The sequence below is a fragment of the Balaenoptera musculus genome, chromosome 12 (assembly GCF_009873245.2).
Source record: "Balaenoptera musculus isolate JJ_BM4_2016_0621 chromosome 12, mBalMus1.pri.v3, whole genome shotgun sequence".
Taxonomy (NCBI): domain Eukaryota; kingdom Metazoa; phylum Chordata; class Mammalia; order Artiodactyla; family Balaenopteridae; genus Balaenoptera; species Balaenoptera musculus.
The window spans coordinates 91,349,575-91,367,919 of NC_045796.1; the positions used below are offsets into that span (position 1 = coordinate 91,349,575).

Below are 18,345 nucleotides of genomic sequence, written 5' to 3' on the forward strand. Positions count from 1 at the left end.
TTTAAGAATGAGGATATTCTCTGATGTTTTTGCTGGTTCACATTCATTGAATTCCTTTACTTTTACCAACGAGAGCTCATTTCTAATATCATGCCAATTAAACCACTCATTTTGCCAATGAAAAGCTACTTTTTTTTTTACTGAAGTAGATTTGATTTACAATGTTGTGCCACTCTGCTGTACAGCAAAGTGTGTCAGTTATACACATAGAGACTTTTTTTTAATATTATTTTCCATTATGGTTTATAACAGGATATTCAATATAGTTCCCTGTGCCATACAGTAAGACCTTGTTGTTTATCCATTCTAAGTGTAATAGTTTGCATCTACCAACCCTAAACTCCCAATCCATCCCTCCCCCACTCCCCTCCCCCTTGGCAACCACAAGTCTGTTCTCTATGTCTATGAGTCTGCTTCTGTTTCATAGATAAGTTCATTTGTGTCATATTTTAGATTTTACATATAAGTGATATCATATGATATTTGTCTTTCTCTTTCTGACTTACTTCACTTAGTATGATAATCTCTAGGTCCGTCCATGTTGCTGCAAATGGCATTATTTCATTCCTTTTTATGGTTGAGTAATAGTCCATTGTATATATGTACCACATCTTCTTTATCCATTTATCTGTTGATGGATATTTAGGTTGATCCCATGTTTTGGCTATTGTCAACAGTTCTGGAAAAGCTACTTTTAATATTCAGCAGCACAAATAGCAAAGCCGCTGGTGTCAATCAAGGTATGAATACTTGGGGGCTTCCCTGGTGGCGCAGTAGTTGAGAATTTGCCTGCTAATGCAGGGGACACGGGTTTGCGCGCTGGTCTGGGAAGATCCCACATGCCACGGAGCAATTAGGCCCGTGAGTCACAACTACTGAGCCTGCGCGTCTGGAGCCTGTGCTCCGCAACAAGATGGGTCACAATAGTGAGAGGCCCACGCACCACAATGAAGAGTGGCCCCCGCTTGCCGCAACTAGAGAAAGCCCTAGCACAGAAACGAAGACCCAACATAGCAATCAATCAATTAAAAAAAAAAAAGGTATGAATACTTGAAAGATGTGACTGACTGAAATGCTGGCCAGGTCTGCATTGGGACACTTCCAATTCAATACCACTGACCCAGGAATCTGAGTTCTCAGTTAGGGCCAGTGACTGTCCCTAAAGGTGAAGCTTAAACTAACTGATCTATACATTGTATTTTACTGTTGACACTGAAGAATATTTTATGAAGTTCTTAAATTAACTTGTTAAACAAATTACGGAACTATCAGTGCCTCTCCATCGGTTCAGTCAAGTTCACAATCTCAGCATGGTGGTTACAGCATGTTTTCCTGTTATTCTCTCTGCTTTACTTTTTATGTTGGTCAAAAGGTTTAGGGAAATACACCTGTAAAGAGGGAAGACGTCACGAAGAGAACCCAGGGCTTGTGTACATTGAGCACCTGCATCCTGAAGCAACTGCTAACCTGCAGTCCTAGCGGGCAGTTTCCCAAGTTGTTCACAGGCCTCAGTGTGGCCTGCTTTGTGAGGTTCCCTCTTGGCTTCCTGGCACGAGGTGTAGTTACAAGCCTGCTTCTCATTCTGTCTGGATTCTGTTGGTCTGCAGCTTGGAAGAGCTTTCTCTGCCAGATCCCTGCACAGTTCTTTTTTTCTTGGCAGGTTCATTTATTTTATTTTCATAGTTTGTCTCCCAAACAGTCCTCAACCTGGATGCACGATAATCAGTTTCCTGGGCTTTCTGCTGTTGAAGGCGAGGAAGCTTTTATTATCCTGGGTGCCAAGCGCTGCCTGTCCTCTGACTTTGCCACAAGTGTTTAAACAGATTTCAAAGGGACAGCATATTCCAGTGCATTGAAGATGCCTCATCAGGGGGCTCTGTGACTGAGTGGGTTTTCTGAACTTGTAATTATCTGCAGGCCCACATGGCCTCCTACCCCCAAAGAAAGAGACTTACATCTTACCATAGAATAGAAGTTGAAACACGTATGGTTATGGAAATGAAAAGACTGTGTGAAGGAATGTTTATGTGATGAATCTACATTGACTAGTATAAAATGCTGTTTAATGTTTTATGCATATTTGCTTGTACATATATGCACACCACACGTATGTTTATGATAGAAATGATGTTGCAAATATCAATCAAGAAGACTCCAGTTTTTTCATGATTGAATTTAAATAGCTTACTTTTTTTTTTTTTTTTTTGGAAATATAGCAAGATCAACTTTACACCTGGGCTGCAATTAGTCAACCCACACACTCACTGGATTATATAGAAGGTCAGTTCCCCAGGAGAGTCCCAGCTGCTTGGCCATCATCTAAACCTCCTGATGAAGAACACAGGCCCAAGGATACGGACACAGGTAGGCCCCTGGGAAGAGTGAATATTCTGAAAGTAACATCGAATACCTCTGAAACACCTACTGCGTATTGAGTCTGGGTTTCTCTTCCAAGTATTTCTTAGATTATAATCTGCATATAACTCAGGCTAAATCACTGTGAAGCTTGTTAAATTGAAAATTCTATGCCCCATCTTCAAGGCTGCTGAGTTCTGGGGAAGAGGGCACTGGGTTGTCCAGTTACTACAGTGTATATGAAGTCCGAGAACCACTGCTTCAGGGTCCAGCTGTGGCCACCACCCGGGGGGAAGCTGCACACCTTGCATGGGCTGAGAGCTCATAAGAAATTTCTGCCTACTGGCTTCAAGGGTGGCAGCCACCATACCTCTTTCCCCTGTCTCTTCCCTCACTGCTTTCTTTGAAATTTTCTTCGTTTTTTCCTTTGCCTTCAGAGATAACTGACAGAGGCAAAATAGAGATACACGTTTTACTAAATTAAAATTTTAAGTAATTAAAAAATTATTCAGTGTTCAGATGTAATATTTTTCTAAAAAATATTTCTTTTTGGTTGCTTTTTCTCTTTGTCCTTGTGTCATACTAAAGTATTTTGTGTTATTTTTGAAGTATTTTGAAGGTAACATGAGATTAATGTCACCTTTATATGGAGCCTGAAACTAGGAAAGCACTTTATATTTACTGTATTGAATTAAGAATCCTATTTCTGTAAAAACGTTTTTATGGAATTTGGTTTATTACTTGCTTCTTTTTTCATTTCAGCATAATAAATTCCCAGCTTCTTCTTGGTGGATTGATTAGGAATATTGACATGTGATCCATAAGTGAAGAGTAAATAGAAGGGCATTATTACAATTCAGAAATGTCTCCCTCACCCCATTTTCATAAATGGTAGCATGGGTGTTATGAATTTGATATTTCCCACCCCCCATTGGCTTATTGAGAGAAAGATGCTGGGTAGAAGCCTAATTGGGACTTGTAGTGAAGAGTTTAGCTTGAAAGCAGGGAGCTTGGGCTCTGCCACACTTCAGCTTTGTGACCTTGGGCAAGGTTCCTAACTGCTGTACTTGGTTTCTTCCCCTGTACAGTGTAGTGAGGTTAACACCTACCACACAGGGATACTTTAAGAACTGTCTGAGTGTGTTAAAGTGTAGACTGGCATTCAGAATGCACTCATTATCTAACTCATGAGTTTCCTTTAAAGCCAACAATGACCCACACTGTCAGGGACTTTATTCTAGGCTCCTGCCCAAAGGTCTGCAGAGGGGCCTAGTGCTTATAACCTCTGTTTTTCTCCCAGTCCTGGAGCGATGCATTTACCTGTTTCTTCTCTGCACTGAGGCACTGAATGGGGGCCCACACCCAACCCTGCATGTCCCTCTTTTACTGTCCAATGCTTTTGAAACACTGCTTAGTATTTACTTGGTGGACTATACTCTCTGAAATGAACCACATACAAGAGATACAATGTAGGACACGTGTTCTGTGTAGGGCTCTGAGTTTCCTGTGTTGCAGAGAACAGTTGATCAAGGGCCAAGGTAGACATTCAGAGACGAGGGGGTGTTGACATAATAACACCTGAAAAAAACAAACACATAAAATCATATTTAGTTTTAAAAGGAAAAGCATATTACTAAAAGTATTGATCCCATTAAATACACTATTTTATTGTTTACGTTAAAAATTACTTACTGGTTAAGCAATCCCACTACTGGGTATAAACCCTGAGAAAACCATAATTCAAAGAGATCTGTACCACAATGTTTATTGCAGCTCTATTTACAACAGCCAGGACATGGAAGCAACCTAAGTGTCCATTGACAGATGAATGGATAAAGAAGATGTGGCACATATATACAATGGAATATTACTCAGCCATAAAAAGAAACAAAATTGAGTTATTTGTAGTGAGGTGGATGGAGTTAGAGTCTGTCATATAGAGTGAAGTAAGTCAGAAAGAGAAAAACAAATACCATATGCTAACACATATATATGAAATCTAAAAAAAAAAAAAAAACAGGTTCTGAAGAACCTAAGGGCAGGACAGGAATAAAGAAGTAGATGTAGAGCATGGACTTGAGGACACGGAGAGGGGGAAGGGTAAGCTGAGACAAAGTGAGAGAGTGGCATGGACACATATACATCAGCAAATGTAGAATAGATAGCTAGTGGGAAGCAGTCACATAGCACAGGGAGATCAGCTCAGTGCTTTGTGTCCACCTAGAGGGATGGGATAGGGAGGGTGGGAGGGAGACGCAAGTGGGAGGAGATATGGGGATATATGTTTATCTATAGCTGATTCACTTTGTTATACAGCAGAAACTAACACCATTGTAAAGCAATTATACTCCAATAAAGATGTTTTTTTAAAAAAGAAATAAACCCTAGCAAAAAAAAAATTACGTACTGGTTAGGAAATAGCTAGGAGTAGATATAGTAGAATCGATCAATTTCAGTAAGTTATTTTTTTTAATTTAATTTTATTTTTTTATACAGCAGGTTCTTATTAGTTATCCATTTTACACATATCAGTGTATACATGTCAATCCCAACCTCCCACTTCATCACACTACCTCCACCCCGCCACTTTCCCCCCTTGGTGTCCATATGCTTGTTCTCTACATCTGTGTCTCCATTTCTGCCCTGCAAACCAGTTCATCTGTACCATTTTTCTATGTTCCACATATATGTGTTAATATACGATATTTGTTTTTCTCCTTCTGACTTACTTCAGTCTGTATGACAGTCTCTAGATCCATCCATGTCTCTAAAAATGACCCAATTTCATTCCTTTTTATGGCTGAGTAATATTCCATTGTATATATGTGCAACATCTTCTTTATCCATTCATCTGTCAGTGGACACTTAGGTTGCTTCCATGTCCTGGCTATTGTAAATAGTGCTGCAGTGAACATTGTGGTACATGACTCTTTTTGAATTATGGTTTTCTCAGGGTATATGCCCAGTAGTGGAATGCTGGGTCGTATGGTAGTTCTATTTTTAACTTTTTAAGGAACCTCCATACTGTTCTCCATAGTGGCTGTATCAATTTACATTCCCACCAAGAGTGCAAGAGGGTTCCCTTTTCTCCACACCCTCTCCAGCATTTATTGTTTGTAGATTTTCTGATGATGCCCATTCTAACTGGTGTGAGGTGATACCTCATTGTAGTTTTGAATTGCATTTCTCTAATAATTAGTGATGTTGAGAAGCTTTTCATGTGCTTCTTGGCCATTTGTATGTCTTCTTTGGAGAAATGTCTATTTAGGTCTTCTGCCCATTTTTGGATTGGGTTGTTTGTTTTTTTAATATTGAGCTGCATGTGCTGTTTATATATTTTGGAGATTAATCCTTTGTTCGATGATTCATTTGCAAATATTATCTCCCATTCTGAGGGTTACCTTTTCGTCTTGTTTATGGTTTCCTTTGTTGTGCAAAAGCTTTGAAGTTTCATTAGGTCCCATTTGTTTACTTGTTTTTTTATTTCTATTACTTTAGGAGGTGGATCAAAAAAGATCTTGCTGTGATTTATGTCAAAGAGTGTTCTTCCTATGTTTTCCTCTAAGACTTTTATAGTGTCCAGTCTTAGATTTAGGTCTCTAAACCATTTTGAGTTTATTTTTGTGTATGGTGTTAGGGAGTGTTCTAATTTCATTCTTTTTTTTTTAACATCTTTATTGGAGTATAATTGCTTTACAATGGTGTGTTAGTTTCTGTTTATAACAAAGTGAATCAGTTATACATATACATATGTTCCCATATCTCTTCCCTCTTGCATCTCCCTCCCTCCCACCCTCCCTATCGCACCCCTCTAGGTGCTCACAAAGCACAGAGCTGATCTCCCTGTGCTATGTGGTTGCTTCCCACTAGCTATCTATTTTACGTTTGGTAGTGTATATATGTCCATGCCAATCTCTCACTTTGTCACATCTTACCCTTCCTGCTCCCTATATCCTCAAGTCCATTCTCTAGTAGGTCTGTGTCTTTATTCCCGTCTTGCCACTAGGTTCTTCATGACCCCTTTTATTTTTCCTTAGATTCCATATATATGTGTTAGCATACTGTATTTGTTTTTCTTTCTCTGACTTACTTCACTCTGTATGACAGACTCTAACTCCATCCACCTCACTGCAAATAACTCCATTTCGTTTCTTTTTATGGTTGAGTAATATTCCATTGTATATATGTGCCACACCTTCTTTATCCATTCATCTGATGATGGACACTTAGGTTGCTTCCATGTCCTGGCTATTGTAAATAGAGCTGCAATGAACATTTTGGTACATGACTCTTTTTGAACTATGGTTTTCTCAGGGTATACGCCCGGTAGTGGGATTGCTGGGTCATATGGTAGTTCTATTTTTAGTTTTTAAAGGAACCTCCATGCTGTTCTCCATAGTGGCTGTATCAATTTACATTCCCACCAACAGTGCAAGAGTGTTCCCTTTCCTCCACACCCTCTCCAGCATTTATTGTTTCTAGATTTTTTGATGATGGCCATTCTGACTGGTGTGAGATGATATCTCATTGTAGTTTTGTTTTGCATTTCTCGAACGATTAATGATGTTGAGCATTCTTTCATGTGTTTGTTGGCAATCTGTATATCTTCTTAAGAGAAATGTCTATTTAGGTCTTCTGCCCATTTTTGGATTGGGTTGTTTGTTTTTTAGTTATTGAGCTGAATGGGCTGCTTGTAAATTTTGGAGATTAATCCTTTGTCAGTTGCTTCATTTGCAAATATTTTCTCCCATTCTGAGGGTTGTCTTTTGGTCTTGTTTATGGTTTCCTTTGCTGTGCAAAAGCTTTTAAGTTTCATTAGGTCCCATTTGTTTATTTTTGTTTTTACTTCCATTTCTTTAGGGGCTGGGTCAAAAAGGATCTTGCTGTGATTTATGTCATAGAGTGTTCTGCCTATGTTTTCCTCTAAGAGTTTGACAGTGTTTGGCCTTACATTTAAGTCTTTAATCCATTTTGAGTTTATTTTTGTGTATGGTGTTGGGGAGTGTTCTAAATTCATACTTTTACATGTACCTGTCCAGTTTTCCCAGCACCACTTATTGAAGAGGCTGTCTTTTCTCCACTGTATATGCTTGCCTCCTTTATCAAAGATAAGGTGACCATATGTGCTTTGGTTTATCTCTGGGCTTTCTATCTTGTTACATTGATCTATATTTCTGTTTTTGTGCAAGTACCATATTGTCTTGATTACTGTAGCTTTGTAGTATAGTCTGAAGTCAGGGAGTCTGATTCCTCCAGCTCCATTTGTTTCCCTCAAGACTGCTTTGGCTATTCGGGGTCTTTTGTGTCTCCATACATATTTTAATATTTTTTTGTTCTAGCTCCATAAAAAATGCCATTGGTAATTTTATAGGGATTGCATTGACTCTGTAGATTGCTTTGGGTAGTATAGTCATTTTCACAATGTTGATTCTTCCAATCCAAGAACATGATATATCTCTCCACCTGTTTGTACCATCTTTAATTACTTTCATCAGTGTCTTATAGTTTTCTGCATACAGGTCTTTTGTCTCCTTAGGTAGGTTTGTTCCGAGGTATTTTATTCTTTTTGTTGCAATGGTAAATGGGAGTGTTTCCTTAACTTCTCTTTCAAATATTTCATCATTACTGTATAGGAATGCAAAAGACTTCTGTGCATTAATCTTGTATCCTGATACTTTACCAAATTCATTGATTAGATTTAGTAGTTTTCTGGTGGCATCTTTAGGATTCTCTATGTATAGTATCATGTAATCTGAAAATAGTGACAGTTTTACTTCTTTTCCAATTTGTATTCCTTTTATTTCTTTTTCTTCTCTGATTGCTGTGTCTAGGACTTCCAAAACTATGTTGAATAATAGCGGTGAGAGTGGACATCCTTTTCTTGTTCTTGATCTTATAGGAAATGCTTTCAGTTTTTCACCATTGAGAATGATGTTTTCTGTGGGTTTGTCATATATGGCCTTTATTATGTTGAGGTAGGTTCCCTCTATGTCCACTTTCTGCAGAGTTTTTATCATAAATTGGTGTTGAATTTTCTCAAAAGCTTTTTCTGAATCTACTGAGATTATCATATGTTTTTTATCTTTCAATTTGTTAATATGGTGTATCATATTGATTGATTTGCACATATTGAAGAATCTTTGTATCCCTGTGATAAATCCCACTTGATCTTGGTGTATCGTCCTTTTAATGTGCTGTTGGATTCTGTTTGCTAGTATTTTGTTGAGGATTTTTGCATCTATATTCATCAGTGATATTGGTGTGTAATTTTCCTTTTTTGTAGTATCTTTGTCTGGTGTTGGTATCAGGGTGATGGTCGCCTCGTAGAATGAGTTTTGGTGTGTTCCTTCCTCTGCAATTTTTTGGAAGAGTTTGAGAAGGATTGGTGTTAGCTCTTCTCTAAATGTTTGATAGAATTCACCTGTGAAGCCATCTGGTCCTGGACTTTTGTTTGTTGGAAGATTTTTAATCACAGTTTCAATTTCATGACTTGTGATTGGTCTGTTCATATTTTCTGATTCTTCCTGGTTCAGTCTTGGAAGGTTATACCTTTCTAAGAATTTGTCCATTTCTTCCAGGTTGTCTATTTTATTGGCATAGAGTTGCTTGTAGTAGTCTCTTAGGATACTTTGTATTTCTGCGGTGTCTGTTGTAACTTCTACTTTTTCATTTCTAATTTTATTGGTTTGAGTCCTCGCCCTCTTTTTCTTGATAAGTCTGGCTAATGGTTTATCAATTTTGTTTATCTTCTCATAGGACCAGCTTTTAGTTTTATTGATCTTTGCTATTGTTTTCTTTGTTTTTATTTCATTTATTTCTGCTCTGATCTTTATGATTTCTTTCCTTCTGCTAACTTTGGGTTTTGTTTGTTCTTATTTCTCTAGTTCCTTTAGGTGTAAGGTTACATTGTTTATTTGAGATTTTTCTTGTTTCTTGAGGTAGGCTTGTATAGCTACAAACTTCCCTCTTATAACTGCTTTTGCTGCATCCCATAAGTTTTGGATCGTCGTGTTTTCATGGTCACTTGTCTCTGGGTATTTTTTGATTTCCTCTGTGATTTCTTCAGTGATCTCTTGGTTATTTAGTAACATATTGTTTAGCTTCCATGTTTCTGATTTTTACTTTTTTCCCCTGTAATTGATTTCTATTCTCATAGCGTCATGGTCAGAAAAGATGCTTGATGTGATTTCAATTTTCTTAAATTTACTGAGGCTTGATTTGTGACCCAAGATGAGATCTATCCTGGAAAATGTTCCATGTGCACTTGGGAAGAAATTGTAATCTGCTGTTTTTGGATGGAATGTCCTGTAAAAATCAATTAAATCTATCTGGTATATTTTGTCATTAAAGTTTCTATTTCCTTATTTATTTTCATTTTGGATGATCTGTCCATTGGTGTAAGTGAGGTGTTAAAGTCCCCCACTATTATTGTGTTACTTTTGATATCCCCTTTTATAGCTGTTAGCAGTTGCCTTATGTATTGAGGTGCTCTTATGTTGGGTGCATATATATTTATAATTTTTATATCTTCTTCTTGGATTGATCCCTTGATCATTATGTAGTGTCCTTCCTTGTCTCTTGTAACATTCTTTATTTTAAAGTCTATTTTATCTGATATGAGTATTGCTACTCTAGCTTTCCTTTGATTTCCATTTGCATGGAATGTCTTTTTCCATCCCCACACTTTCAGTCTGTATGTGTCCCTAGGTCTGAAGTGGGTCTCTTGTAGACAGCATATATATGGGTCTTGTTTTTGTATCCATTCAGCAAGCCTGTGTCTTTTGATTGGAGCATTTAATCCATTCACGTTTAAGGTTATTATCGATATGTATGTTCCTATGACCATTTTCTTAATTATTTTGGGTTTGTTTTTGTAGTTCATTTTCTTCTCTTGTGTTTCCCACTTAGAGAAGTTCCTTTAGCATTTGTTGTAGAGCTGGTTTGGTGGTGCGGAATTCTCTTAGCTTTTGCTTGTCTTTAAAGCTTTTGATTTCTCCATCGAATCTGAAAGAGATCCTTGCTGGGTAGAGTAATCTTGGTTGTCGGTTCTTCCTTTTCATCACTTTAAGTATATCATGCCACTCGCTTCTGGCTTGTAGAGTTTCTGCTGAGAAATCAGCTGTTAACCTTATGGGAGTTCCCTTGTATGTTATTTGTCATTTTTCCCTTGCTGCTTTCAATAATTTTTCTTTGTCTTTAATTTTTGTCAATTTGATTATGATGTGTCTCGGCGTGTTTCTCCTTGGGTTTGCCCTGTATGGGACTCTCTGCACTTCCTGCACTTGGTGGCTATTTCCTTTCCCTTATTAGGGAATTTTCGACTATAATCTCTTCAAATATTTTCTCCGGTGCTTTCTCTCTCTCTTCTCCTCCTGGGACCCCTATAATGCGAATGTTGTTGCGTTTAATGTTGTCCCAGAGGTCTCTTAGGCTGTCTTCATTTCTTTTCACTCTGTTTTCTTTAGTCTGTTGCACATCAGTGAATTCCACCATTCTGTCTTCCAGGTCACTTATCCGTTCTTCTGCCTCAGTTATTCTGCTATTGATTCCTTCTATGTAGTTTTTATTTCAGTTATTGTATTGTTCATCTCTGTTTGTTTGTTCTTTAATTCTTCTAGGTCTTTTTTAAACATTTCTTGCATCTTCTTGATCCTTGCCTCTATTTTTTTCCGAGGTCCTGGATCACCTTCACTATCATTATTCTGAATTCTTTTACTGGAAGTTTGCCTATCTCCACTTCATTTAGTTGTTTTTCTGGGGTTTTATCTTGTTCCTTCATCTGATACATAGCCCTCTGCCTTTTCATCTTGTCTATCTTTCTTTGAATGTGGTTTTTGTTCTACAGGCTGCAGGTTTGTAGTTCTTCTTGCTTATGCTGTCTGCCCTCTTGTGGATGAGGTTATCTAAGAGGTCTGTGCAAGTTTCCTGATGGGAGGGACTGGCGTCCTGAATTCTTTACATTCTTTGCTCTTTATTCTGCTCTTCTGTAGTTATTTCCACTATTTTATCTTCCAGGTCACTTATCCGTTCTTCTGCCTCAGTTATTCTGTTATTGATTTGTTCTAGAGAATTTTAAATTTCATTTATTATGTTGTTCATCATTGTTTGTTTGGTCTTTAGGTTTTCTAGGTTTTGTTAAACGTTTCTTGTATTTTCTCCATTCTATTTTAAAGATTTTGGATCATCTTTACTATCATTACTCTGAATTATTTTTCAGGTAGACTGCCTATTTCCTCCTCATTTTTTTGGTCTGGTGGATTTTTCCCTTGCTCCTTCATCTGCTGTGTGTTTCTCTGTCTTCTCATTTTGCTTAACTTACTGTGTTTGGGGGTCTCCTTTTTGCAGCCTGCAGGTTCGTAGTTCCTGTTGTTTTTGGTATCTGCCCCCAGTGGCTAAGTGTGGTTCAGTGGGTTTTGCAGGCTTCCTGGTGGAGGGCATGGTGACTATGTTCTCATGGATGAGGCTGGATCTTGTCTTTCTGGTGGACAGGTCCACATCTGGTGGTGTGTTTTGGGGTGTCTATGACCTTATTATGATTTTAGGCAGCCTTTCTGCTATTGGGTGGGGTTGTGTTCCTGTCTTGCCAGTTGTCTGGCATAGGGTGTCCAGCACTGTAGCTTGCTCATCATTAAGTGGAGCTGGGTCTTGGCGTTGAGATGGAGGTCTCTGGGAGATTTTCACCGTTTGATATTATGTGCAGCTGGGAAGTCTCTGGTGGACCAATATCCTGAACTCAGCTCTCCCACCTCAGAGGCACAGGCCTGATACCTGGCTGGAGCACCAAGACCCTGTCATCTACATGGCTCAGAATAAAAGGGAGAAAAAAAAAGGAAGGAAAGAAAAATAAAATTAAATTAAAGTTATTAAAATAAAAATAAAAAATAATTATTAAAAATTAAAAAATAAAAAGTAATAAAAAAAAGAAAGAGGCAAAGAAAGAAGAGAGCAACCATACCAAAAAACAAATCCACCTATGATAACAAGTGCTAAAACTATACTAAAAAAAAAAAAAGGACAGAAAGAACCCTAGGACAAATGGTAAAAGCCAAGCTATACTGACAAAATCACACACAGAAGCACAGACATACACACTCAAAAAAGAGAAAAAGGAAAAATATATATATATATTGTTGCTTCCCAAATCCACTGCCTAATTTAGGATGATTTGTTGTCTATTCAGGTATTCTACAGATGCAGGGTTCAAGTTGATTGTGGAGATTTAATCCGCTGCTCCTGAGGCTGCTGGGAGAAATTTCCCTTTCTCTTCTTTGTTTGCACAGCTCCTGTGTTCATCTTTGGATTTGGCCCCATCTCTGCATGCAGGTCACCTGAGGGTGTCTGTTCTTCGTTCAGACAGGACGGGGTTAAAGTAACAGCTGATTAGGGGGCTTTGGCTCATTCAGGCCAGGGGGAGGGATGGGTATGGAATGTAGGGTGAGCCTGCGGTGGCAGAGGCCAGCATGACATTGCAACAGCCTGAGGTGCACTGTGTTTTTTCCTGGGGAATTTGTCCCTGGATCACAGGACCCTGGCAGTGGTGGGCTGCACAGGCTCCCAGGAGGGGAGGTGTGGATAGTGACCTGTGCTTTCACACAGGCTTCTTGGTGGCTGTAGCAGCAGCCTTAGCATCTCATGGGGTCTGCACTGATACCGCAGCTTGCTCCCGTCTCTGGAGCTCGTTTAGGTGGTTCTCTGTATCCCCTCTCCTCGCACACTGTGAAACGAAGAGACAAGAAAAAGTCTCTTGCCTGTTCGGCAGTTCCAGACTTTTTCCCGGACTCCCTCCTGGTTAGCTGTGGCGCACTAGCCCCCTTCAGGCTGTTCACACAGCCAACCCCAGTCCTCTCCCTGAGATCTGACCTGCGAAGCCCGAGCCTCAGCTCCCAGCCCCCACCCTTCCCGGCAGGTGAGCAGACAATCCTCTCGGGCTGGTGAGTGCTGGTCGGCACCCATCCTCTGTGCAGGAATCTCTCCGCTTTGCCCTCTGCACCCCTGTTGCTGCACTCTCCTCTGTGACTCTGAAGCTTCCACCCCACCCACCCCCCGTCTCCGCCAGTGAAGGGGCTTCCTAGTGTGTGGAAACTTTTCCTCCTTCACAGCTCCCTCCCAGAGGTACAGGTCCCATCCCTATTATTTTGTCTCTGTTTTTTCTTTTTTCTTTTGCCCTACCCTGGTACGTGGGGAGTTTCTTGTCTTTTGGGAAGTCTGAGGTCTTCTTCCAGCATTCAGTAGGTGTTTTGTAGGAGTTGTTCCACAGGTAAATGTATATCTGATGTATTTGTGGGGAGGAAGGTGGTCTCCATGTCTTACTCCTCCACCATCTTGAAGGTCTCCACTGTCTTTGCTTTGATGTTAAAGCTCTTTCTTCAAAACTGGCCAACTCTGGTGTTGAGTTCAGAGTAGAAATTTGTCAGGGTAAGAGACAAATGTTTTGATTAACTTAGTGAAATGCAGTATTTGGGAAAATGCCTGCAGTGTTAATATTCTGTTGCCACAGTGACACGTGTTGGTGAGTGATTACATCATGCTGTTCTCAGTGATTTTGTTCTGAAAGATGCTCTCTGAGCTCAGGTGCAGGCCTAACGACTGCCCAGTGCCCACTTTCCTGGGGATGCTGCTTCACTTCCATGGTTTCTTCATTCTTTGATCTCTCCTTTCATCCCCTCCCACAACTACTCAACACATATTTTTAACATCTGTGGTGCGCCAGGCCCTGTTGTGGGTGCTGGGGACTCATTAAGGAAGAATCTACAAACTCTCTCTCTTCACAGCGTTTGACTTAGTCGAGGTGAGAGTGAGGTCAGCAAACAAGTGAGTTCTGCAGCATTTCCTTAGAGGATCCACACTGTGGAGAGAGAGAGGGAACGGGGGGCTCCCAGGAGCGGGTGGGGGCGAGGGCAGACATTCTCCCCCTGACTCCGTGGGAGATCCTGTGGCTGGAGCAGGACTGGCGTGTTACAGGGTGGCAGGAAGGCCAGTGTGGCCAGAGCCCTGTGAGAGGGTGTGGAGCCAGAGAGGTAGGGGTATGGGCAGGTGGAAGGAGGTCCGTGGGCCTAGGTGGAGACGACGCTTTAATCCAAGTGAAATGAGAACTTTCTATGTAGTTTAGCAATATGTTGTACGATTTAAACCACGAATGCCTTTTACTTTTTCTATGCATTGTCACATACATGAACTAAAATGCTGCTGAACTGGGAAGGTCTGAGGTATTCCCCAGAGCAACAGCTGTGTGCTGTCAGTTGTCTGGTCTGCATGCCAGTTGAGGGCAGGGAGCAGAGTGAAGGTCAGGAGACAGATTCGTCTTTGTATCGCCACCAGCCGCTGTGTCAGGGCCTCGGTTCCTCACCGCAGATGCCCAGGATGGGCAAGGGGAGTCGTTCTCAGACTCCCATCCACAGAGTGCTGGGGGTTCCTGGAGGTTCTCTTAGGTTTTTATGTAACTCCCGTGCAAGCTTCACTTAGAAGAAAGTATCCCCTACCTTAAAAAACAAAAGAAAACATGGCCTTGGTTATCCCTTAGGTTTTCCAGCATGAAGAATTTTCAGTCCTGTAGGTTCTCAAATGACAATTACTCATTGCCTCTTGGTGAGCACTCATTACCTCTCACTGAAAGTGGAAGGTCAGTTGTCAATAGTCAGGTAAGGCATCCAAGATCCCACCCTTCCAGACTGGGGAGTTGGCTTCTGTCACTGTACAGACTTAAGTGAATAATATGAACTGTGAATGTCTTGGCAGATACTTCCTGGAACAAAGTAGAAACTAGCTATTGAGACAAATTATCATGACTGATGTGTAAAGAAGGGGGTAGAGCTAATTTAAAAAATGCCTAATGACATGAGTGTGTCATTTTGTGTGTTACATGTACTCAAAAGCAATCATGTCCTCATAACACGGAGGTATAACTGAAAGGTAGCCTGGGTGTTTGTGTGCTTATTACGGCTAAAGGTATATTATAGTTAGTTTCATTTTGCAATCGAAGAAATGGGAAAATTTTCTCTTTAACATATTGCCTGTCTTCTTCCTTTTCAGCCCAGAGTCTCAATCTGCTGTTTTAGAAACTCTGAAAAAATGTTCAGATACTGCTCAGCAGGTAAGAAGATTTAATTTGGATATCAGATCCCTTTCTCTCTTATTTGCCTCTGCTTTATCTTTCCATCTGCCCAGCCAGCTAGGCGGCCGTGTTTCTCAGCTTGCAGGGGACTCCAGTCAGGTGGGAGGGGGTTTTCTTCCATTCAGACTTTGTGAAGGAAATCAGCCTGGAAGTGGCACTGGGCACAAACTCCTCAGCATCCATATTGTTCCATGTCCTGCTGGAGAGCTGGGCCCACAAGTGCTGACTTCAGCAGGAAACAGCAGCCACTGTTGCACAGAATGGACCTGGTTGCACTAATAATCACGTGGATATGATTTTTTTAAAGATGTGCCAGGGCTTTTCTAAAACCAAATAATATTCTTAAGTTGCTTTGGTGGGTGAAACATTAGTTAGTGTGTGTTTAATTTCAGCAGAAACTTTCTTATTCTGTTACTAAAGAAGCCACATTAAAGCCTTTGTTTCTTGCACCAAAATGCACTTCCTGCAAAAATAGGAAACACTTATATGGAATAGTAATTGTGGTTAGCAATTGCTCTTTGGGGTATAAAACCATTTTTTAAATTTATTTATACATTCCTCAACTCTACCTTTGAAAATACCTTAGTGTTAGAAATTACCACCAAGAAGCGTGTTTTCTGGAGTGGGGTCTGAGTAGAAAATGAGATGGCTGCTTCCTCGGTTCCAGGCCCCCGTCAGTTTCTGGTCAGTTTGTGACAACATACTCAGGCTATCTGGGACACAGTGTTCTTCTCTGAAAAATCAAAGAATATGATGATTTTTGAGAACTTTTCAAAGTATAAAATGACTTCCCTTTTCAAAATAAGCAGCCCTGCATCATACATGAAAGTTTGCTTCTCTTGGAGGATAAATAAGGAAATAAATTGGTTGAGAACTTCATTTTATAGATTATCTGGTGCTTTTCAGAAATATAGCTACACTGGTCACTTTCATAAGAGTAAAGTTACTCTTAAGGATAATGTCATAAAACAGGTTTTCCCAGCTTCTTCTTTTTTTGTTGATTTTTTTTGTTTTTGTTTTTTTTTGTTTGTTTTTTGTTTTGTTTTTTAGAGCAGAGACTTCCGTCAGGCTGGGGCACTTGCAGAGCCCTGGTGGACTTAGCTGGTAGTTCATTAACTGTGTCATGATTAGCCAGTAGTGAATACAATGAAGAAAAATAAAAAGAGGTTAAGAGAAATAATTAAGAAAAATAGTGCCCTCAGAATATCTTCTCATTATTTTTGCAACACATTTTTTGGCATGACTAAGTTGTGATATGGGATAATATGTTAGATTTTTCTAGTTCATATTTCCAGGGCGTATATTACTGAATTCTCTGTTATATTGATAACGCCAAAGAAAACCTGGACAAGAAGTATTCTATACTATCAACAGTGACCAAACACCAGCAACATTGCTCTGTGTATTAAGATTCCAGCTGGAATAATTCAAAGTAGATATTCATGTGTGTAAAATTATAATGATTTTCTATGTTTCTTGAGCTCTGAACCAATAATAAGTGGAAAACCTGATGAACTGGGTAATTTTAAAACACCTGAGATTACAGCTTGGAAACTCAAGGGGGAAATAGATTGATTTAAATTTCACACCTTCTCATTTCCTTGTTGCCAGTGAAGTGTCTAGAAGCTAGAAAATATAATAAATTAATTGGGTGGTAACAATATTGGGAAGCAGTTGAAGCCGAGCACTCAGTAATGACATCATGTACTCTTGGAATCAGTGACTCTTTATCAATCATACGTTTACTTAGGGACTGGTTCGTTTCTGAGATGATGTGTGTCTCTTTCATAAGAGCCTAAAGTAACCACCATAAAAGGGATTCAGGAAACTAGAATTAATTACCTATGTACTGTGCACCTGTTCTTTTACTGCATTATCTTATGCGATTCTTATAATAACCCTTTAAAGTAACTATTATAATTCATATTTAACTGATAAGAAAATGATGTTTATAGGAGTTAACTTGCTTCAGGTCAAAAATTGATAAAGGGTAAGAGCCATGGTATGAACATAGGTCTGTTTGACTTTATACTTCTTGTTATCTCCACTATGACAAAAATTAGACTTTTGCACGTGTAATCACCCTGCGGCTATTTAATACCATCTCATGCCAAAATCATCAAATAGATGAGGTGAGAAGTTTATTTTAAGTTATTCTACTGTATTTATACCATTTATAAGAGACTGATGTCAAGATATGTTTTAGAGGCATAGATTGAAGCTGATTACATCACAGATACATGTTTAACTTTGTGTTAAATTGTGTCGATTTTACTAAATTTAGCGCTTCACTACTCTTTAAAAAAAAGTACAGTTCTGTTTTTCACAGAGTGCCTTGCTTCTTTTTTTTTTTATTAAACATCTTTATTGGAGTATAATTGCTTTACAATGGTGTGTTACTTTCTGCTTTATAACAAAGTGAATCAGTTATACATATACATATGTTCCCATATCACTTGCTTCTTGCATCTCCCACCCTCCCACCATCCCTATCCCATCCCTCTAGGTGGTCACAAAGCACTGCGCTGATCTCCCTGTGCTATGTGGCTGCTTCCCACTAGCTATCTATTTTATGTTTGGTAGTGTATGTATGTCCATGCCAATCTCTCACTTTGTCACAGCTTACCCTTCCTCTCCCCATATCCTCAAGTCCATTCTCTAGTAAGTCTGTGTCTTTATTCCCGTCTTGCCCCTAGGTTCTTCATGACCGTTTTTTTTTTTTTTTTTAGATTCCATATATATGTGTTAGCATACGGTATTTGTTTTTCTCTTTCTGACTTACTTCACTCTGTATGACAGACTCTAGGCCCATCCACCTCAATACAAATAATTTAATTTCGTTTCTTTTTATGGCTGAGTAATATTCCATTGTATATACG

The 18,345-nt window shown here is 39.4% G+C and overlaps 1 protein-coding gene across 1 annotated transcript in view; it reads left to right on the forward strand.

Moving 5' to 3' along the window:
• The window catches only part of LOC118905043 (formin-2-like), a 44,058-nt gene that overhangs the window by 234 nt on the left and 25,479 nt on the right, over positions 1-18,345 (forward strand). Inside the window, exons 2-5 of the mRNA XM_036871240.1 lie at positions 2,217-2,364; positions 4,194-4,198; positions 13,644-13,650; positions 15,390-15,445. Coding sequence (XP_036727135.1) covers positions 2,217-2,364; positions 4,194-4,198; positions 13,644-13,650; positions 15,390-15,445 — 216 coding nt within the window. The remainder of the gene's footprint in view (positions 1-2,216; positions 2,365-4,193; positions 4,199-13,643; positions 13,651-15,389; positions 15,446-18,345) is intronic.